At 31.7% G+C, this 22337-nt stretch overlaps 3 protein-coding genes across 5 annotated transcripts; 1 reads left to right on the forward strand and 2 right to left on the reverse strand.

The window, feature by feature from the left end:
- Nucleotides 1-360: 360 nt before the first annotated feature.
- On the reverse strand, nucleotides 361-7828 carry LOC140744316 (putative RNA-binding protein Luc7-like 1). Of its 2 annotated transcripts, XM_073075876.1 has the most exons (8): nucleotides 7553-7599; nucleotides 7364-7458; nucleotides 6845-6923; nucleotides 5250-5348; nucleotides 4603-4821; nucleotides 4078-4290; nucleotides 3215-3438; nucleotides 361-2319 (listed from the first exon to the last, which is right to left on the reverse strand). In XM_073075876.1, exons 3-8 carry the CDS (start codon nucleotides 6875-6877, stop codon nucleotides 2184-2186), a joined length of 924 nt encoding a protein of 307 aa, XP_072931977.1. In that variant the 5' UTR covers nucleotides 6878-6923; nucleotides 7364-7458; nucleotides 7553-7599; the 3' UTR covers nucleotides 361-2183. The 2 variants fall into 2 exon arrangements, with proteins under 2 accessions (XP_072931977.1, XP_072931976.1); XM_073075875.1 differs by lacking the exon at nucleotides 6845-6923 and having other exon boundaries at nucleotides 7553-7828.
- A 1147-nt stretch (nucleotides 7829-8975) lies between these two features.
- PIG-Q (phosphatidylinositol glycan anchor biosynthesis class Q) lies at nucleotides 8976-13355 on the forward strand. Its single transcript, XM_073075873.1, has 7 exons — nucleotides 8976-9951; nucleotides 10132-10257; nucleotides 10408-10543; nucleotides 10865-11009; nucleotides 11382-11574; nucleotides 11854-11968; nucleotides 12051-13355. The coding sequence occupies exons 1-7, from the start codon at nucleotides 9391-9393 to the stop codon at nucleotides 12230-12232; spliced, it is 1458 nt and encodes a 485-aa protein (XP_072931974.1). The 5' UTR covers nucleotides 8976-9390; the 3' UTR covers nucleotides 12233-13355.
- Nucleotides 13356-14737: 1382 nt separating this feature from the next.
- On the reverse strand, nucleotides 14738-21985 carry nudE (Nuclear distribution protein nudE). 2 transcript variants are annotated; one of them, XM_073075879.1, is made up of 8 exons: nucleotides 21674-21985; nucleotides 21446-21599; nucleotides 20350-20486; nucleotides 18737-18873; nucleotides 18265-18423; nucleotides 17674-17756; nucleotides 15659-16033; nucleotides 14738-15179 (listed from the first exon to the last, which is right to left on the reverse strand). In XM_073075879.1, exons 1-8 carry the CDS (start codon nucleotides 21745-21747, stop codon nucleotides 15069-15071), a joined length of 1230 nt encoding a protein of 409 aa, XP_072931980.1. In that variant the 5' UTR covers nucleotides 21748-21985; the 3' UTR covers nucleotides 14738-15068. The 2 variants fall into 2 exon arrangements, with proteins under 2 accessions (XP_072931980.1, XP_072931979.1); XM_073075878.1 differs by lacking the exon at nucleotides 15659-16033 and having other exon boundaries at nucleotides 21674-21982.
- Nucleotides 21986-22337: the final 352 nt, after the last annotated feature.

The following is a 22337-nucleotide window of genomic DNA, read 5'->3' on the forward strand; positions in this document are numbered from 1 at the left end:
CATGTTTCATTGCAGGCGAATTTATGAATATTTATGAAACATAGTATTAATTAAAATGAAAAAACTGTACGATTAAATTGAAGTTAAGATTGAAGTAATTGAAAATAATTCAGCAGATTTAACAGCTACCACCGCTGTCTAATGTACGTAGTTTGGCGCTGTCTAATGTACGTAGTTTGGTGTATGTGTTGGGCATTAGGAAGTAATTTCGTTGACCGACGCTGCTACCAGTTTCCTCGATTTAATACTATGAAATGCAAAACCGTCTACACATTCTATCATTAAAACCTAAACTCATCAAGGTCTGGAAGAGTCAAATGATCACATTGTCAAATAAAGTTTAGAAGAAAAATACCTTAGTCTTGTTTGAATATTTTATTTAACAAAAAGTTCATGGTTTACATGTGCTTTAATATAAATGAGACGTGTCGACATTCGGTTTATTAATTGTTAAACTCAACACAAACGAATAATAGATCTGTAATGATATTACCAAACAGGCAATAATTTTGTGGCAGTTTGTGCACTGTAAAATAATCATAGTAATAAATTTATACACGAACACTGGTACAAAAGAAATGAACAACTGAGTCAATTCCTGTATATTATCAATAAAATATTACCAATCATCAATCATCAGGAAATAGGAATCATATGTGATAAATTTTCTCGTACTTTTCTAAATGTACCGTTCGGTATTTATTGTTATTACAATATTATTTGACCCCAAATAAATGCCTGTTTTGTAATGCTATCAATATAATATTTATTTATGAAGTAACATAATATTATTTTACATTTGCACATGTCTTATAAAATGAACTATTGGGCATCACTTAAATATAACCTTAATATAATGTGCAATGACATTCCACAGTTCACCTTTAACTATGTATATAGAACAACTAAGCTTTTAATTAATTCTTACAAATGTATAAATAAAACCAGTCTCAAACCAAAATCATACTAAACCTGCAAATACTAAATTAACTTTGCTTTTTAGAAAATGAAAAATAAACACAAAACACCCGATAGGAATAATAAGTCTCTTAGTAAGACGCGTTTTCGGTACTATATTCGATTTTAAAATTTAGATACTTGACTTTTGGTACCAAGATGATCAGACGATTTATGATCATGCATACAGCAGAATTTTGTACCATATATACTATCTTGTAACTAAAGTAATAAACTGCTAGCTAATATTTTAAACAATACGACTTTTCTTTATAATTCCTCAGTAAGCGCCTACTATACCATATTTCTATATTTTAAATTCTACTACATTAAAAATCCACCATTTTGGCACTTGTCCAAATGAAAAATTATAATAAATATCATTGCCAAAAGTTAATTGATTTTTGATTAGACAACAGATCACAAAAGTATTATTTTAAAAAGCATCCTAACAGTAAGTCTGATTCAAAACAGTTATTTACTAACTATTTAATGTCATTCATTCATTTTTATATAGTAATTATACAGCACAACATTAAATTTACTTTCAGTGTGTGTAGTCTAAAGGATTAAGACTGGGAGCTTTTAGGTATTTATAATACATACAAAACTTGCTTGCATTATTTGCAGCAGACTACCTTACACAAGTACAATATAATTATTTATACTGGTCAACTACTTCGCATATATTATATTCTAACTCGGCTTCGCGGTATAACGCGGATATTATTATATATTAGACGTAATATCCTTGAATAATGTAGATTTCTAACAGTGAAAGAATGATTAGAATCGGTCCAGTAGTGTCGAGATTACCTCTGAAATATACACACAGACTAGAGGTAGTTGTATAATATTATATTAGTATGATATAGAATTTTAAGGTTACTTACTGCTGCGGAACAGCATGTAACCAAGTGCTAAGATGTAATGTGACGTCATCTTAGCTCAAGGACACCTCACCTAGCTCGACTTGGTTGTTGCATGTTTTAAAAGTTATACTTCTTCTAGGGTATTTGGAAAAACAGATCATAGTATATTTCAGCATAAAACACAGTTGGGCGCAGCGTATAATTTATTTTTAGGATTAACTTTCGTCTATTGGTCATTTTGTCAGTGTAAAATATGTTTGAACGCAAAAAAATACGCCAAAGAAGTATAACTTCTCACGTGCGTACGTACGTTGACACGCTTTGTAGTCGTGGTTCCTCGTGTGTGTTAGTACATCAGTCACGGCGTCTCTCGCGCGAGCCGGAGCGGTTGGAGCGGCTGCGGCGCGACTCGCGCTCGCGCTCCCGCTCACGACCCCGCGACCGCTCGCGAGACCCCTCGCGCTTGCTCTTGCTCCGCGAACGACTACGCCTGATAAACAAAAATATTTTTAATGCATATTAATCGAAATATTAGGCTATATGAAATGTATTGAATTGAATGGCAATAATCGAGTTATTAAGTTCACATTAATATTTGTGTTAAATTACAAAATGAAATTTATAGAAACATATATGGAGCTCATAAATATACTATTGTATTTGTTACAAACCCTGCCACTTTAGAATACCATGTGGATAAACATTTCAAGCTTCATCATTTCAGCTTCGATCGAGCGATCGAATATTTCAAGGGAATCAATGCAACAGACACAAAGTCAATAACCAACAAATATCTAATCTAAAGTGACCCCAGACATCTGTTCACGTAAATAAACCAACGAACTAACAAACGTAAATTTTATCCAATTTGCGCGCTTTAGGCGTGACCGCGAAACTCGTTGGTACATTGGTCATGGTTCTTTACCACCAGTGCCAATGCTCATAAAATATTCAAATTTCGATGTATGGTAGGTAAAAAACGAATAGATTGTTTATGAATAACGGGCGTAAGTTGTCATAAATGGTCATAGATAAGTAAAGATTACTCACTCCTAACAAGAAAATGTATCCAGTTTTGACAATTGAAATTGTCACCGTCATCTATTTTCGTGTTTGAAAAATACTAAAAAATGTAGTTTTTAGAGCATTTATGAATAAAACGATATTTCTCTGCACTTTTTCTTCGATTTCCTTTTTTGCACCACTTGACTACCATTGTACTATATGTCGGCATTGTTCCGCGTAAATTACACCATGACAGCCATTAAATCGCCGACACATTGTCAGCCATTTAAGCCACTTAATGGCTTCCTTCAATTACAAGGCGGTGCGATATCTATACTTATCTATGACGAGAGTAAGTTAAGTTTGAACGGAGCACTAACTTCCTGTCGCGCTCGCGCTCCCGCTCGCGGTCGCGCTCGCGCTCCTTGCCGCGCTCGCGGTCCTGCTCCTTGGAGCGCGCGCGGTCGCGGTCGCGGTCGCGCGGCGTCTCGCGGTGGCGGCGCGCGCGGCGGTCCAGCTCGCGCCCGCCCACGTAGTGCCGCCGCCCGCCGCTGCGCTCGCGCTCCGACGCGCCGCGCTCCTCGCGACGCTTCTCCACGGTTTTCTGACAAGTACGTTGTAACGTTTAACGTTTTTATAAAACGGGTAGAGTCCGCGTCAAACTGCTAGTCTGCTCCGAATATAGCAAATTGTAGGCACCCTCAGGACTGACTAGAACTTTGGCGCGGACTTTACTTATTCAATTTTATTTCTGACCAACACCACAATTTTCTTAAAAACCCCCACATAATGTGATACGAGATGTTTAATTTTTTTTCATCTTTTAAAAGAAACATCATCAATATTAAAACAACATAAATGAAAATAAGGGATAAAAAACTAGTTCATACCAATCACCAGATCGTCCTGAAATTATCCTTTTAACTAAAATCCTTTTAACTAACCTATTTACCTCTATCAAATTTGTTACCCTCTTTCATTTTAACATAACATTTAAAAAGATAAAAAATAAAGTAGTAAATAGGTTATATAACTTATCAACTGAATTACTCGATGTAAACCATATTAATATTGAAAATTCAGCCTTATTACTTATTCTTTCGGCTCTATTATTCTTTTACATAAAAAAAAATTGTATTCCACTTTTATATGCTTAATGGCACTGAACAATAACAAATAATACGCAATCCTACCAAACATATTACACACTAATTTAAAATACACGAAATGAAAACTAAATTACCTTCAATTCAGCAAGTTTCTCCCGAATGGTAATGAAACCTAAATGTAACTTCCCGCCGAAGTGGTCAGCTAATCGTCTATCATTGTCATGGATACCTAAATAAGCGGAACACACTTCACAGACGCGCAATTTTTGCTGTTGGTATGACGAAGCTGGCATAGAGTTACGATACTCTTGTTCGGCTACAGCTTTCTTCTTACGCAATTCATCAATCTGAAAGCATAAGAAAAAGTTTAATAATTTCAATGTAATTATTATAATAATTTGTGTATTGTATATTCCCAAAACCAAATATTTGATTGTGTTATGGCAGTGTAACTAGGTGACATAACACAACCATTTATGTTTAAAAAAAAAAAACCTTATACCAATGTGTACAATGTTTCTGATTTGATTCCATGGATATGTGATAATTTTAATAAACAATATAAAAGTAATTTCAATCTAGGGGTCTATGTATTCTTTGCAATAGTAAAACAGGATGGAATTGGAATGTGAAAAAGTATCGCATCATAGTATATTTACCTCTCCCATCAATTTAACACTTTCTTCAACCATACCCTCCTCGCCGAGAGCTTCAGCACGAGCTAGCTTCTGACCAATCTGTTCTGCCAATTCATGCACAGCATTAGCTTTCTCTGTCACTTCAGCGGACAGTTCCTCCTGGGTTTCCGCAAGACGCTGTTTAGCGGCTGTTGTCCTTCGGTCACAATCAGCTATAAATGCCTCTAAATGTTCTGTAGCCTTTATAACATACAAATATGTTAGTCAATTTCATAAAGACAATATTTGCAACTTTTATATAGTTCTATACTCCTACTGTATTAAATGTTGTTTGTATTGGAAATCTATTACGAAGTTATTAATGATACAGCCAAATCTATATTTGACAGGCAAAAGCTAAGAGGTGTTAAGGTACCTCATACACAACCTATAAACAACCATATGGATTATTTCCAGTATCTTACACTAGCCTCTTCTTATCTCTGTCAGTAACTTAAATTCCCTGTTAAGTAGTGCATCCTTGAACTAGTTGTGGTTCGACAGGGGAACCTTACACATTATTATCTAAGGTCATTAAAAACCACTGTTTACTTGGTTCTCTAAATCTAGTAGATTCACCAATCATATTTCCTTAAATAAAGAATAGTCTGTAAACAATATATACTCACATCTATATCATAGAAATAGTCTTTGGTTTTCGATGCTAACTCATAATCCGCTCGTAGGGCCAGATCATGTATTTTGGGACACTCACCTAAGTCCATACGCTGCAATTAAAATGACAACCAAAATGATAGTAATATACATACATACTGAAGAGATTGCTTGTATTAAAAAATTGCTGCATAAAAATCAATTTTGTAAATATTGTTTAAAAAACACTATATTGTGATCAAAACATAAATAAGTAAGACTTTAAAAATTCAAATTTTAATAATAATATTGTTTTGTTCTGTCTATCCATAGTTGTTAAAATTTAACTCACCAAGACACAAACACCAAATTTATTTACTTTGACAGATATTTTTTCCTTGCATAAAACAAAACAGCTATGACAACATCACAGGAAAGATAAATAAATATTATTTTCCCCCATTTCATGTTAAATTTAAAATATATAAATATTTACACATCAAAGTAAGCATTAACAAGGGTAAGTTTCACCCGAACATTAAAAATTTATTACATCCCATTATATAGTTATTAATTAAATTCAACCCCATTGTAACAAAGTTTAATTGAAAATTGTTGTTTAGAATACATACAAATTACACCAACACTGCTCACCCTGGCCGAGGGTCGCCAGCCAGTAAACATATTATAAACCAATATACTTACAAATCTTAGCAGTACCACCCCTTCTTTCCTAACTAGAAGTGTCATCAATCCAATTTATAAATAAAACACACCTAAATATCCAATTAACATAGATTTGCTACAAACACTTGAATTAATCTATGTATCAGCATGTTTTATAATTACACAAAATCTATTTTATTTAAAAAGTTGTCAAGCAAGATGTCTTAAATGTTTATAGGTATGTTAGATATATTATATGACCTTTAAATTTAAAAAAAAAATGCAACTTTCATCAAGTGTTTGAAACAGTCACAACAACTATTTGTGTAAAAAAATTATGCTTTTCAGGATAGTATTTTAAATTCCTTTCAATTACACGATTACTTTTAAGATTCATTGGCTTTATAGATGTTCGATGGCATAAAATTACCTACATTTCATTACTCTGACACAAAAAAGAAGAATGCAAAATGATGAAACCAGAGCATCACAAAATCAGGAAATTTATAATATGCAATTGAGAAATTTGTGTTATAAATGGATCTTTTGATTTAGATTATAGATTACACATAGTAATCTTTTATGAATGTTCTGTTTAGAAGTAAAAAAATGTATTTTGTTTGATGAAACAGCACAGTTTTCGATAAATTAAAAAGACGTGTACAACAAGATAAAAAATTGACTTATTATGACATGCATAAATTCTATGTTTCACCATACACTAGCCGTGTAAACAGCATGGTACGTACCCAATGTCGATAGAATGAATCAGCGATATTGCTCTCACCCTGCTTAAATTTCTCGAATAATTTTTACAAGTACTCACCAAAGCAGCATTAGAAACCGATGGACAATTTAAAATTTTAATTAAGCCCGAGTGTTTCGTTAAATTAAAATCCTGCTTAGCAGTAAGGATACAATCAGCTAACTATAAATGTTTTTATACATACATCTTGGTACTTACAGAACAGCCTAACTCATACAATCTATCCCTCATCTGTTAAGTATTGTGATGAGCAATAAAGACTAGTGTTGGGCATTTTCTGAAAAGCATATTTCACCACAGTTAATGCCACTCCGTTGTAGATTACCAGTGACTACAGTATCTTAATGAAAGAATTGCAAGATATGACAGTATGAAAGTAACTCATATATATTAGGATACAGTAAAGTAATATAGGTCAACAGTATAACAATCAATCTGGATGATAAAAACTAAGGGAAATGAATAATAAATATCACAAATCCTAATATATATGGTTAAAGAACTCTCCAATATCCAGCCTCTGAGATGCAAGCAATATAACAAACCCTTTACCATCAACCAATTACCCATCTTGCTTACGCGTACCAGTCTTGACGCGAGCATAAGCAACACGAGCACTGGCGATAAATTGAGCCATAAATGAAGAAGTGAAATCTCAGAGATTAGATTTTATTAAAACCCATACATACCAAAATTATTAAATAAAAATATACTCACGGTAGACGATAAGATTTCATGCGGACAGCATTGCAGTAAAAATGATTTGCAAACCGCGTCATCGTAAAATTTTACTCCGTGCTTGTCTGTTTCGCCTAAAAATCGCAAATTCACATTAATGAAGTATACTTTATAAATACAATCGTTCTACATTTAGACTCATGAAATAATAATGATGGAAAATCTTACCATTTCGAGCTGTCCCCATCAGTTGGTCCAACATAGCTCTCATTTGCTCGTGAGCAGACATCGTGAATTCAGTGCTCCGTTTAACTTCACGAACAAGATTTAACAGACAATATACTTATTTACTACAATATTTAAAACATATTAACTTCAGTGGTCATAACTAAAGTTCACCAGAAAGAAAGTCAAGAATATGGTTAATGTATTTCTGTCAGCGCAGCATCAGCCAGCAACCAATAATAATTATACAAATATGGCGGACGTCCAGGCGGAAGTAGCGATGAGCAAGACAAGATTAAATTAAACTCGAATAATTCTCTTTGAGCTTCTACGACTCGAATTATTTTTTTTAAAGTGATATCTCATTTTTTACAAAACTTGCAAATTTATCATCATATTTTTACGAAATTTGCTCTTGCGTTTGTGGCTCACTTTATCGATTGAATATTGTACACAGAATGCCTATACTCATATTGTACCAAACCAAAAGCAATTTCATATCGAATGATTCGATGAGTTAGAAAGAGTGCGGCCACATAGGTTACTATACTCTTTGGTGCGGCAAACTAGCGGTGGTCGTTGAATCAACGAACTAGTTAAATCAACCGTTGATTCACATTCAACGAATCAACGTTAACCCAATAGAAATTAACTAGTTAAATACGTCAACGACGTTGAACGGAACGTTTCGTTATTTTCAACGTAAATTGTATTTTGTAACGGTGGTCGTTGAATCAACGAACAAGTTAAATCAACCGTTCAACGAATCAACGTTACGTCAACGACGTTAAACGGAACGTTTCGTTATTTTCAACGTAAAATTGTATTTTGTTTAGAATTAAACTTACGTTATTTTTTTTTTATAATATACGAGTAGCAGACGAGCTTGATTGTCGGTATAATAGCATAATTTAAACTCCAATTATGTAGAACATATCGAACTATTTCCTAATAAATAATTATAATTATCAATTCTTGATATTGATAACACGCACTACGTCAAATTGTTTCTAAAATAACATTTACCGCACTTCAGTAGAGAAGCGTTGATCGTTGCAGCATAGTTAAAAACCGTTTATTATTGATGCAAGTTGAAATTAGTAACACGTTAACTCGTTGACGAAATTAACTAGTTGATCAACTAGTTGATCAATGGAAATTAACGTTGACGTTTCATTGACCGAAAAATCTTCAACGACCCACCGCTACGGCAAACCGTCGATAACCGGAAAGAAGAACGAAATTGAGTGACTATAAAATAGTGATGTTGTATTTGGTAAAGCCAACAATTACAGATAAAAAAGAAGGACAATTAGTTATCAACATTTTATTATAATATGCATTTTATAATAAAACGATAGCGGCAAGAAAAGTTTACCGACATCAACTTACAGCAACTTGCAAGTAAGTAAAGCAAGCAAGCAAGCAAGGTTATCGCAAGCGACTACCATCTCGATTAAAAAAAAACAACTGTCAAAATCCAAAACCTCAAAAATCTCAAAATAAACAAAAGTGACACTGACATGACAAACGTCAAACGATACTCCATGTTCATGAACGTCTTTGATAAATATTTTGAAAATTTCAATTAAAATAAGTTAAAGAATACTAAGACTAGACAATAACTTCTATGAAAATACTTTATCTAAAGTCATTATCGTCCAAAGTATTTTAAGTGAACCCAAAATAATATTAAGCTATTATCAATATTATCCTATCCTCGCGTAACATAAGTTTTGTGAAGTTGATAACAATTTAAGATTTTGTCTTCATCTTATTTGTATTTATTGCAATGTTTTCACATATTCATATAGTGATTTAGACGGTACAAATAATATAACATGCCGTCCATCCGAATATTGTTACCGGTGTTTCCTAATGATATTAGAGACATCTTTTTCAAGGGTTATGTTGTAACTTCTGAAGATTCTGTATTAGTGACTATTTTTGTAACACAATTTTCTACAGCAAATGAGATTTTAACTGGGACAGACGAAAATGATACAATTTTACATGGAGTCTGCAGTGACTCTCCACATAAGAAAAAAAATAAGAGATGCACTGAAAGGCACTGTTTAATTTTAAACAAAGAAACACATCTCAATATAAATAAATTGATAATAAATGGTTGTGAAATTAACACTGTGGAATCGGATATAATAATTCTGTTGTATGATCATGATAAAGTCATGTATTCTGAAACATTAAGTGCCTCTGATGATTACTTTTATAAATTGCAATCGCTGATTCAAAAAGATTGTAAAATGCCAGTGAGCTCCACAACTTACAAGCCAGCACTAAATAATCCTGATTGGCTCACCTCATCAATGTTTCTTCAGCATATTTGCAATTATCTTAACATACTTAGTTGGCTCTTAGGTGCATTTAAAAGAAAAGAAAAAGTAAGTTACAGAACTTTTTATAATTAAATTCAATTATGTACACTATGCAAGCATTTTTGGTTATGGAAAATTATATATATTTGTCCAAACAAAAAATGGTGAATGTGATTATGTTCAGCATTTACTAGAAAATCAAGATTATTATTAGATTTAATTTAATGTATTTTTTTTTCTTTGCAGATATCAATAAAACAAGGTAATTTGATTTTAGCAATTCTAGTGGACATTATTTTAGGGTATCTCATGTTACAACTATTTTTATATGATAAGAAATACGTAGGAAACCTTCTCCTTGGAATGTTAGAGGTAAATCAATTATTTTTATTAAATTATTTGTTTCTATAATTTAACTAGATTGCAAATTGCCTGCAAGGGCGTATATAAATAATAAAATATGATGGAAGAAATTATAAAAAAAAAGAAATTATAATAAAATAGTACATTTTGTAATTACAGAAATTAGTTTATCTAATGCACACGCTGCTGAAGTGGTTGATGGGAGCACCTGCTGGCCTGAAACTAAATAATGCCTTCAATAAAATGCTAGGAAAATACTTTTCCTACCATGTTGAACTGTGGTGGATGTTTCTTGGTATGATATGACTTATTTTGAGGCAAACTATAAAGAAAGATACAAAAAATGTATATGAACTGAATATAGGAGAATCCTAAAAATAGTATAAACTGGAAAATGTAAGAAAAATGAAATGCTGATTGCTAGGTGCAAAAAGCTTTCCTAGTGTTTTTTTACCTTTACCTCATTGTTTCCAAGATATGAAAACAATAATTTGGATTTTTCAATTTAATATTTTGTATATAAATTATCTTTAATTATTTAGTTAAGAAGTTTTGTTTTGTATAATCATGGACAAATACTTTGATTTTATTTATTTAATTTTAATTCTATTTGTAGATGTAACCAGTGAGAAACTTGATATAATTTTGCATATCTATCAATACTTGGGCTACTTGGGACTAACATTCCAGGCTGCAATGATATCTGATATGATATGTCTAGCCACCTTCCATTCGTATTGCATATATGTATATGCTGCAAGGTTTGTCTCTGTATAAGCCTACCATTTATAAAAGAAATAAACAAATTAATTTTATTTTTTTAGCATTTTTTATGAAATTTAAGTAGGAAACTAGGAAATATTTGAACTGAAAATTGAATGGCATTTCTGCCTATAGACACCTGTTATCAATCCCAAATACTATTGTTCTCCTACTGGAAGTGTACCTAAACTTCACTAGTTACCCGTATAGACTAACCATAACTTGAAATGCCTTATACTGCCTTACTAAACCTTTCAAACAATATTATGCTCTATATAGCTGTTAACATTTTATATAATGGTATCACATTCAAAATTCTTCCTGTTTGATATCGTTATAGTAGATCATAAGTACACCTATTTATTTTTTAGATTATTTAATATACAAATGTCAGGTCTAACGGCTTTGCTCAGACTTTTCGTGGGAAGGAAGTACAACCCTCTCAGGGGAGGCATTGATTCCTGTGAATATACAAACCAAGAATTATTTGTAGGCACAGTGGCATTCACAATACTGCTCTTGCTGTTGCCCACAACGCTAATGTATTATATCGTGTTCACAATGGTATGTCTGTACTTATATGTATGTTGCTTCATTTTGAATAACTACCACTAGGACTACGAGATCGTTCATAAAATATTGTTCAATTTCTGTGTGTGATTATTAGAGGAAGAAAATAAATGGCGATAGGATGCTTTGCAAATTGAAAATTTTATTCTTAAAAATATTTCATAACAAAACTTATAACAATATAACTTTTTGCGTCACTCAATAAGGGGATTAATTTGCGAGATATTTTTACGGACGAATGTACACCACATCTAAAAAATGTATTTTTTTCAGTTTCGAGTTTTGTCTCTACTGGTACAGTACACTTTGGCAAAGTTGATATACTTGGTACATACATTGCCACTTTATGTTATAACTTTGTGGGTGTCACGTTCTTCAAAAGTCGCTGGTGAGTTTTCATGGATCAAATACTACAACAATCAATAAATTTTAAAAACTTATTGTTTTCAAAATTAATTATACTTTCACAGGAAACATTCTTGTGGAGGTAATGGACAGCGAAGGGGCATCACCTTTAAGGCTAAGGGTAAAACTATTCAGCAAATCCTTTCAGGATCTGATATATTTTTTTAAGCCACCAATAGAACTATCAAAACACGTCGAATGGACCTGTGTAATTTCAAATGTTTTTACAGGAAAACAAATTATGTAATAAATTTGATAATAACAATTGTATAAATAAAACACAATTTCACTGCATTGAATTATTTTATTATCGTTCGATACTGAATAGCGCACAAAAATAAAAATTGTCTGGTCACCACACTTGTGAATGTATAAATGCTTAGTTACTTAAACTATTTGCAGACTGGGCAATATTTTATTATATTTACTAATATTAAGATGATTACCTGAAGGCCAACTACACCCACTCAAACAATTTTCGACATACAATTTTGTTGGTGAAACTTAATGTATAAAAATTCTGTGCCTTTCTGGGGTACTCAAATTTCGTATGTGTGTAGGTCACGCAAATAGACATTTTTATAATTACATACTTATCAAATTTAATTCATGTTAATTGATATTATTTAAAAAAATAATATTTCCCTTGCTTTTTTAGACATTCGGAAATATTTTAGTATATCTTAAGTATTAATATTAACTTATTAATATAGATATTTACATTATGCCACAAGGTTAGTATATTATGTATATTCGTATTTAAAGCTTGGTTTGTATAATTAAAATACAATTGATATTTTATATATGTATTTATTATGTTCTTTTCCCATATCCTTGGGATTCTGTCTAAATTAATATGTTTTACTAAACAATGTGGCACATTGTAATATCATACACACATGAATGGACGTTACAAAAATATTACACTACACAACTCGAATTTCTCCCTAAAATATAGTTCATTAGCAAATATATCTTACATTGGGAATATTTTAAGGCAAGACAAACATAGGTACCTACATATAAAAATTACATTTTAGTATTGCATTTAGACACAAATTATTATACACGCCAATCTAATACCAGATTAAAAAGCTATTTAGTTACATCCATTTTAAACCTAGTGCACAATATGTGTTTAAAATATTTATAACTTTATCACAATATTCAAAGGGTGCAGAAAACTTGTTTACATTGAGCAACAACACAACACGAAATTGTTAGATATAACACACTGACAGTGAAAGTTGACTTTGAATAAATTTGATAGATATATTGAGTTAGTTACAATGCTTTACACATGCAACATTATTTTATCTTTTGACTAGAAACATTCTAGCTTTTATACACACTCTGCCAAAAAAAAATAACATGCATCAACTGAATATTCTATCATAATATATCATTAAATTTGATTATCGAAGTGGCGAATACTCAGTAACAATTCACTGTTTATAACCACTTTAAGGATATGCTAATATTTTCTTTCGACTATAACAATAATATGTTATTTTATCACATTTATAACTTATCTATCATCTACATAAGATGATAAATGTAAACTTTAAATCATGAAGCTTCTAATGATTTCTAAGGACGATACTAATTAATAGCTTTTTGTTAATATATGTGCTGAAGACATTTCAACTCTCAAATAATCTCATGGTAAGAATGATAGGAGTAATTAGTAAATAGTTTATTAATGATAATATTGTAGACAATGAACATGCAGTAAGTCCATGAAAACTAAATTATTTAAAACAAGAAAAAGATACTACTATTCTATTATTACTGATACCATGATAGAAATACTAATTTCATTTTAAATAGCAAATTATAAAAATTCCTATCTAATGATAAAATATTATTATTCAAAATTGATAAAATTTCGTATTGTTAACAATGTCATACATATCTGTTTTATTTACATAAAAAATGGCTTCTCCAAAAGATGTCCATTGTTTAAATGTTTTAGTCCTCTTAATATTCCTCGGGGATTATTTACATCGAAAATTGTTTGTTCGTTTAGATTTGCAATCAATTTTTTAACAAGATGCACTGATATTTAAGGCAATAGTAATAAAAAAATTACTCATCGTGGTGTTGCCTCTCTTGAACGCCGTGTCAGATATTTATACTTATAAATTGAGATCAGGGGGGGCACACTTCCATACAAAATGACTTTTTGTGTAGATACTAGCGCCACGTAACGACTCGCCCCGGAAGTTTCAAATTAAAATGGCGACGGAGTGACACTTTACCGTCACAATGATGTGTCTGTTGTCAAATGTCCGCAACTTCGTTAGTCGTTTCTAATTTAAATAGTTGTTTTTGCACTTTAGAGAGACACCGTTGCGACAACTGTACATATTTGATGCCTCCCACGTAAGTTGTATCTTTAACATCAACTGTAAAGGAGCGTGATTCGAAGATTCACATCGTCACAAATTTTTGTATCTTTCTGAAATTTTATTAAGTATGTAAATGTAGTTTTGTTCTTGTATCATAATTGGGAAAGAAAAAAGTATAATGCAAATGTGAATCTTTGGAAAACAGTAATTTATAGTTCGTGTTTTAGAGATACAACTTATAATTTACCTAATTTTAATACATATAATAAATAATTAATATATAATAGGTATCTATAGATATGTATGTAAAACCAATGAGTAGTTCTGGGGCAGGCCACAAGGGGCGCTTTAGGGGAGACAAAAAATACGTAGAGTTTCCTCTCTATAACATGTATATAATAATACTCTATGATTGAGATGTTACATGAATGACAGATCCTAAAAGTGCTCAAAGCAAGGCGTTATGACCACATCTCATTGTACGATTCCGGTGGGTAGGCCAAAATATGATCGTTCATACGAATTATTTTAACTATTATTTTCTTACCATCACAGATATTAGTAAATTAGGAGAGTGTGATTTCAATCACAGTATATACTTCATATGGATTTGGGGTCAATAAGAGTATGTTGACATGAAGCAATACTTGACAATCCATTCTATATAGTATTACATACTATAAGCTGACGCTGTGATTGCGACCCACGTTAACATGTATAGTTAAGCGAGTCCTAATTCTTGAGTACACACCTGTAGTCCTTATTCACATCTGTGGTTGGATTGGGTGAATGTTCTTTAGGTCTAACTGTACCACGACACGATGCTAACTTTGATTCCAAAGCCTATAATGAAGAAAATTACACAACATGAATGATGTTAATATTAGTAAGTGATAATAAATAAAATGTGCGGTTACAGCCATCACCGGGCGCTAATAAACAATATATAATACATAGGAAGCATGTAATAAGCTGCAACCATACATCTATATACATAATGTGTAATGATAATGATATTTTGTACTCATTATATGTACTCTACTATTATGTTATGTATACAATAAATCACCTATTACATTCAATGCAGTCCATTAAACTAAGTAAACCTTAAATTATTATTTACAAGTAAAACTAAGTAGGCACCTTTTTAAGTCTTTAAAGTTAACAAGAGTATCTACAAACTTTTCAAAATCTTAACAATTTGCATTCGAAAATTTATAGATAAAACAATTGAAAATCTAAAAAAATATATAAAATTAGTATTTAATTTAGAATTTGTATTATCATCAAAATTGCTGCTTTAGCATTTGCTTTGCCTTTACGTCATTATTCCCCTTCCTAATGGAGGCAAAATTTAGAAAATTCTCCAATCCTTCACGTGAGCGCACTGCAAATGATCTTCTCAATTTTCCATTTTCGCTGTTCAAAGATCTTTCGAACGGCTGTTCCGAACATCTGTTTTTAGGAGAACTAGTCTTTTGTGGTATGTTACTAGAGTACTCCGACGCAGAATGTTGTCGGATTAGCTCAATAGGTTTCCGATATTCAACTGAATCATCAGCTGCGGATTTCACTTCCCTTTCTGCCTCCTTAGGTATGTTATGATGGTCCACAGGTATGTTATGCTGTACCGGTGCGACGGGCATGTCACACGAACATTTGATTCTACCACACTCACGGCAAAGAAATCTTTCAAGCTGGAAGCAATAAATTTCATGCATACTACACACAACACACATGCGACACAATCTTCTACGTGATCAATTCTTTACACCTACTACTGGAAACTAATTACTACAAACCTACTCGTAACTTTCAAAAAATACCGTGCTTTTACCATACAACTTTCACGTGACTATAGTCTTACTACATAAATTACTAATTTACCCATTTAAGTAAATGGGTCCTTAGTTAAACCCCATTGCATCCCTAAATAAAATATATTCAATATTTACAATGGCAATGTTTTTATAATACCTATTTATATATTGAAATAACAGAATATATCTAACATAGTAAATATTAAGGGTTGGTCGATGTTAATAATTATGTCTCAGTTATGTGCTCTATGTTGGAAAGAAATAAAACAAATGAATCCTAGCTGCTGCTATATATAATAATACATACATAAATAAATAGTAACATATAAAATAAATAAATCAAATGTTCACCTTATGTTCATGCACCCAGAGGCACACTGCTTACTTCATTAACTAAGGTAAAATCTACAATTACATATAAATATAAACAAAGTGTAAAAATATACATAAATATGTAACAAGATATAAATACAAAATTCATATAATAATAACAACGTTATAATAAATGAATAAAATTACACAAAAATATTATAGGAAAAAAATACAAAAAATATTCCTGTGGGTTAGAGAGACCCTTTGAACTAATACTGAACACAATAAAAATGTAAAAATGTATATGTTTAAAACATAAAAATAACAATTTATAAAGCATTGTATAGTGTGTATAATTATATATAACTACTTATAAGGTGAAAATACTAATGTTAGAGGTATGTATGTTCCAAAAAATTGAGAATAGATTAATCTCTACAAAAAATTGTGGAAATTTTTGGTAATAAAGACACATTTTAGTATATTCTAAGATATTTAATACCATAATAAATATTAAAACACTACACTAACAGTTGACACTGTGTTTATGCAATGCAGAAAAAATAAATGAGAAAAACTATAGAATTTACCTGAGTCTTTGCAGCCTCCTTGATAACAACCTTAAGGAATTTCAAAGCATTTTATTTTTTGCAACACTTCATTTCATAAGGGAATTGCTAATTTTGAAAAATATAAATATGGTGATCGAATATCATGTTTATTTTTTCATTGTGTTGGCACCTTTAATTTTGTTAAAGACTGCAAAAGCAAAATTTTCAGTCAAACCGCTTTTTTAATTTTTGCAGGTATGACATGAAAATGGTTCATTAAAAGTGTCAACTTTTGGTGTAGTGCCACTCCCCAACATTAGTGCTTTTACCTTACATCAATTAAAATAATGATGAAATGCATAAGTTGTATTGTGGCATCCCTAGCAGTGAAATAAGGGCAGCTGTGCAAGGAATAGGTATGAAATTGATACACCAATGTTTTAATGAAAATTGTATACAAAATGTTGTACCTACTTAACATCTGGAGAATTTAATACAACAAGCCAAAAAATTAATACTGTTGTAACCATTTACTACAAATAATTAAAAATCAAAGCATTCTAGCCAATTACAACCCATTATAAATACTACTATTGCCAATGTGAGAACGAATATTATTCTAATTTTTAATTTAGCTATATGAAAATGACTTACCCCTACTTTCCGAAGGAGATCACCAACTATGTTTATAGCTGATACTCGGGAAGATGGTGTCATTGCATTGCCATTTATTTCTCCTAATTATAAACAAAGTAATTTTATAACATTATGATACATGTACATTTTCATAGTAATTTGGTGGAGTGAACTCTTGGGTTACTGTTACTCCTCACACACTAATATACACCATCTTAGGGCTAAATTAAACAGACACGATACTTTGTTGCACCGTAACACGTTACATAGCCGTGTCGTAATTTTTTACGATGCGCGTCGTACATTTCCACGGCATGGATAGAGCATCTATTGTAGACGTGTTCTATTCTTGCTGATACATACACTACCTTTCATTATAAATTTTTAAATCACTTTCGCGATATTTTGAGAATAGGTTTTCTCGTACATCGATGCGCACATCATAATAAATCACGACACGGCGTCGCATAGTATGTCGATGTGGCATCAAATCGTGTTTAAGCCCTTATCGTTATAACGTGGGTTGATACAAATTACGAGTTTACATCTATGGAACAGAGTAACTATATAATTTTGATATTATCAGCTGCACTTTATGGCGGCACTTACGTTTTTGTGGTGTAGTGAGTGAAGTCTGCGTCTCTATTTCAACTTGAGTTCGAGTGCTGTTTGTGATATGTCCATTGCATTGTGGACTCTCACTTGGACTTACATCTTCTTTCTTTGATGTTGGAATTCGTTCTACAACCTTCAATTCTTGTTTAAGATCTGTAATAGTAATGATATATTTATATTTACCGTTTACCTATTATAGAAATGCTATGTAGCACTGGTGAATTGTAAATGTGAGAGCAAATAAAGTAAAATAAAGTGCTGTTCACATATGTGTAGAATAATGGGTTTCTTTTAAATTAACATTTCTGTACTTCTGCATTAAATTATCTCAACTTGGCAATGACATCATGGTTGCATCAATTTTACCTTTAGTTGTATGTCTTTTGGCTTTGGGTCAGCAAAAACATGCTAGATATAAAGGGAATGTACAAATAAAAAACTTAGTTTTTACAACAGTGTGAATTACCTCTCGCCTCATCTGTGGCTCTTTGTAATTTGACCCTCAAATTTTCAATTTCATCCACTTCGCTTTCTAACACAGCATTTCTTTCATATGCTTGATTTAGTAGTGTTTCTATGCATGCCACTGATTCTGATATAACCCTGTAAATAAAAATAAGTTAATTGTAGCTTCCTTCTGCCTGCAGGAAAATTTCATTGTTTGCAGTTAATAAGGGAAAAAAAGTATGAGAAATTGTGCATGTCTTGGCATAATTAATAAAATGATTTTTTATTCCTGAATGCATGTACACCTTGATCTCTTTTCCCAAAAATGCTAAATAAGTATAACTTTTATTAAACATATTGAATAACAAACATAAAATATCCACGATATGGGAATTATAACAAAATCTTGTACAAACACTAGGATTGTGACATGCATATGCATGTAAAATGATCATGTCAGTTCCCTTTACATTTTAGATTGTGTAAACTAGTTATAACTCTTATGTCATCGACCATAATACATGAGTCACAACACTATTACCTAGTAACAGTAAATCATGCATAAAATTTAGATAGAACTAATTGGATAATTTGGATAATGTTTACATTTCAGACTAAATAATTAATTAACGGCATTTGTAATTGTTGTAATTTTGGTGAATGCAGAATAGAATGAATTCAAAGTTCCCTTATTAATATTTGATTTGGGTAACTTGATATGGGCCATATGACTTTTTGATGTATGTATTATATGAAGTATTATGAAACTTAATAGTCAAAAATGCACATTTTCAAAATGAATAGTCCTTTTTTTAATTTCTATACAGAAGGTGATTATTGCAAACATGGAGTCCATGAGGAAGCCCTCAATTACTTAGCTGCCTTAATTTATTCAATACAGCACAGTAGGAGCAAAATAAAAGGTAAGTTTTCTTATCAAACCAACAAGAATACACACAAAAAATCTGGTTAAGTAAGTAATTAATGAAGGCAATGTGAGACAAAAAGCATTAGTGTTTTTGCTTGAATAATTTCCTCGTTCAGCTTTTTTTCTAATTAGCAAATTGTATACCTATTCAACCAAGTTTCCCTTCACTGTACTATACCCTGATGGAACCAAGATATTCTGTAGATTCTTTATTTCAAAATGTAATCTATAAAAATACTGTTACTGTTTAACTGAGAAATGTAGATCAAATATTAATCTAATACACATCATGAAGTTCTATACATCATGAAGTAACTGACCACTAAAATCTACTGAACAGTTCATAAGCTGTTGCTGCTCAAAGTTATGAGTAGGATGGACGACTGACACAAGACCTCTAGCACATTAAAGGGGAGACTGAAAAGGCGGTCCGCCCCCGAGCCCCCAATCCTGAGGGGCCCCAAAACACAGTTGCTAGAAAAAAGGTTGTCAAGAACCGAACAATACCGACCACCGGAATCATACATATTTTTGGGTTAATAAGTCTGTCACATTTGTAATTTTGTAAAATCAATTTTAAAAAAATCCATTGAAGGCCTCCATTCAACTTTCCGCCCCGGGATACTTATGACCTTAGTCCAGCACTGCACATAACATGACTAAATACTTTTTATTCTAATAAATAAGTAATTAGGCAACATCACCTCTGTCCTCTCTCTAGATCATCATTCTTCTGCTCAATTTCTCTAATATACACTGCCTGTTTCTCTTTGTCTATCTTCAATGCTTGTAGTTCATTCTCTAATGCATTTGTTTCATGCTGACTCCTTTCCAATTTAGTCTGTAATATGTTGTAACATTAAATTAAAAAATAGTATAACCTTTATTGTTTGAACTATGCCACCACAACAGCTATTCTGGCTTCATTATAGAAATATGAAGCGCTACGATCTGGTTGAAGATGTGGCAAGCACATTCCTTTATAGGAAGCATTCCAAATAATTCCTCAGGATTCATTGCTGTCAATCTTAATTAGTTAACATATGTAAGGATTGATTACACATGTCTTTGGGCGGTATGTGACCAATTACTATGAGGTAGATCACATGCTCATTTGCTAGTGAAATTTATAATAAATATAGTTCAAAAAACACGCTTTTATGATAGAATCAACTAAAAAGCTTTCAGTATTCTATGTATGTTGATCTCTTTCTACTGAAAAACGGAGTTACTCACTGACAAACATACAAGTGAAGCGAATATAAAGTGTATAAAAACATCCACAATTAAATGTCAACATACAACATAATGGTTACTAAATTATGGTCTTATGTCATTCTATCGTTCTAGGTTCAACACATAATCAGACCAACATCTGAAAGATATGATGAACTGATAGACTCATTGTGCCCTTGAGTTTTTTGATGCGAAACACAATGAACCTTAGCAATATGTTAACATACAGATGTGTTTAAATATTTATTCATAAAAATAGAAAAGGATTACAATTTTACATATTAATTAAATAACTTATGTTATGTCATATGTATAATTATTACATAAATAGTACATTAATTTAGTTTCATTTGTTATGATGATGATGTACAAAACAAATTAGGTCATAATAAGAATCTCATGTATGGCAATATGAGCAAACATTGCCAATTACTTTGAAGTTTATATCTCTTACACATATCTTCCGTTTCGCAATAGTATCGTGGAGTTTTTAAAAATTATCAAGGAACACAAAGATTACAGTTTGAACAGTTAAAGTCATTTCTAACGAAACGAACAACTTACCCTTAGCGTATCGATTTCATTTTTTAGACGCTGATTTTGGTGTTCCAAATCTCTGTTCTGTTTCTCAACTTGTAACAATGAAGCCTCTAATTCTTTTTCGAGCTGTGCTGAATTCTCAGTATACTCGTCTAGTTCTTGCTGTATGTCATTCGCCCTAAAACATGAAGCGTGTGTTTAAAATACAATCAACTCTACATAAAAGTATCTTAAATAGAACGATTTACTCACTTCTGCTCGTAATGTTTAGCTTGTTTCTTCCAATACTCGATTGTATCAGAATCTAACTGCCTTGGAGATTCCATATTTTTTATCACGACGTTATACCTTCCGTTTAATTGTTTGATAGAAGCACTATTAATTTATTATAGAACATAAGTGAGATTTTCTGTTCAAGTACGAAATAAGAGCTGCTGTGTGAGATTGCCAGGTTTTTTGTTAAAATCTTATGATTTTACGAATCAGCCATTATAAATTGAAACGCAAATTATGACACAACTTCCTCATCCAGTCCAAAACAAGGTGAATCAACACAGGCAGGCTATACATACACAAAAATACCAAAGACAAGACTTGTTTCAATGTACAGATTATCGAAAATTATAAATATTGTACCATATCTCTTTTTGTACTTTTTATGTAACAAGAATTTGAAGGATATCCTCAAAAACTTTTCTTATGATTCTGTAAATACACCGATTATTATAAATATCATAAATAGAATCTCATGCATAAATATATTTCTTTACAGTAGAACCAGACAAGTAGTTGTTCCGTATTAGTGTGACAGTATTATTATGTGTGGATAAATATTAATATACCCACAGGACTTGAAATGTAGTAGTAAAGACTAAAGAGCAAAGAGTACGTACATACTCTTTGATAGTAACCTATG

This window comes from Epargyreus clarus, unplaced genomic scaffold (genome assembly GCF_041222505.1).
Source record: "Epargyreus clarus isolate Ecla_fem2 unplaced genomic scaffold, WU_Ecla_fem_2.2 ptg000008l, whole genome shotgun sequence".
NCBI classification, from domain to species: Eukaryota; Metazoa; Arthropoda; class Insecta; order Lepidoptera; family Hesperiidae; genus Epargyreus; species Epargyreus clarus.

Coding starts and splice junctions, on each gene's coding strand:
- LOC140744316 (XM_073075875.1), bottom strand. CDS start 7,613: ATGTCTGCTCACGAGCAAATGAGAGCTATGTTGGACCAACTGATGGGG. Junction 4,822..5,249: donor ACTATTTCTATGATATAGAT/GTGAGTATATAT, acceptor TATGTTATAAAG/GCTACAGAACATTTAGAGGC. Junction 2,320..3,214: donor GAGCGCGAGCGCGACAGGAA/GTTAGTGCTCCG, acceptor TTTGTTTATCAG/GCGTAGTCGTTCGCGGAGCA.
- PIG-Q (XM_073075873.1), top strand. CDS start 9,391: ATGCCGTCCATCCGAATATTGTTACCGGTGTTTCCTAATGATATTAGA. Junction 9,952..10,131: donor CATTTAAAAGAAAAGAAAAA/GTAAGTTACAGA, acceptor TTTTCTTTGCAG/ATATCAATAAAACAAGGTAA. Junction 10,544..10,864: donor ACTGTGGTGGATGTTTCTTG/GTATGATATGAC, acceptor TTCTATTTGTAG/ATGTAACCAGTGAGAAACTT.
- nudE (XM_073075879.1), bottom strand. CDS start 21,747: ATGGAATCTCCAAGGCAGTTAGATTCTGATACAATCGAGTATTGGAAG. Junction 21,600..21,673: donor GCTAAACATTACGAGCAGAA/GTGAGTAAATCG, acceptor TTCATGTTTTAG/GGCGAATGACATACAGCAAG. Junction 20,487..21,445: donor ATGAAATCGATACGCTAAGG/GTAAGTTGTTCG, acceptor AACATATTACAG/ACTAAATTGGAAAGGAGTCA.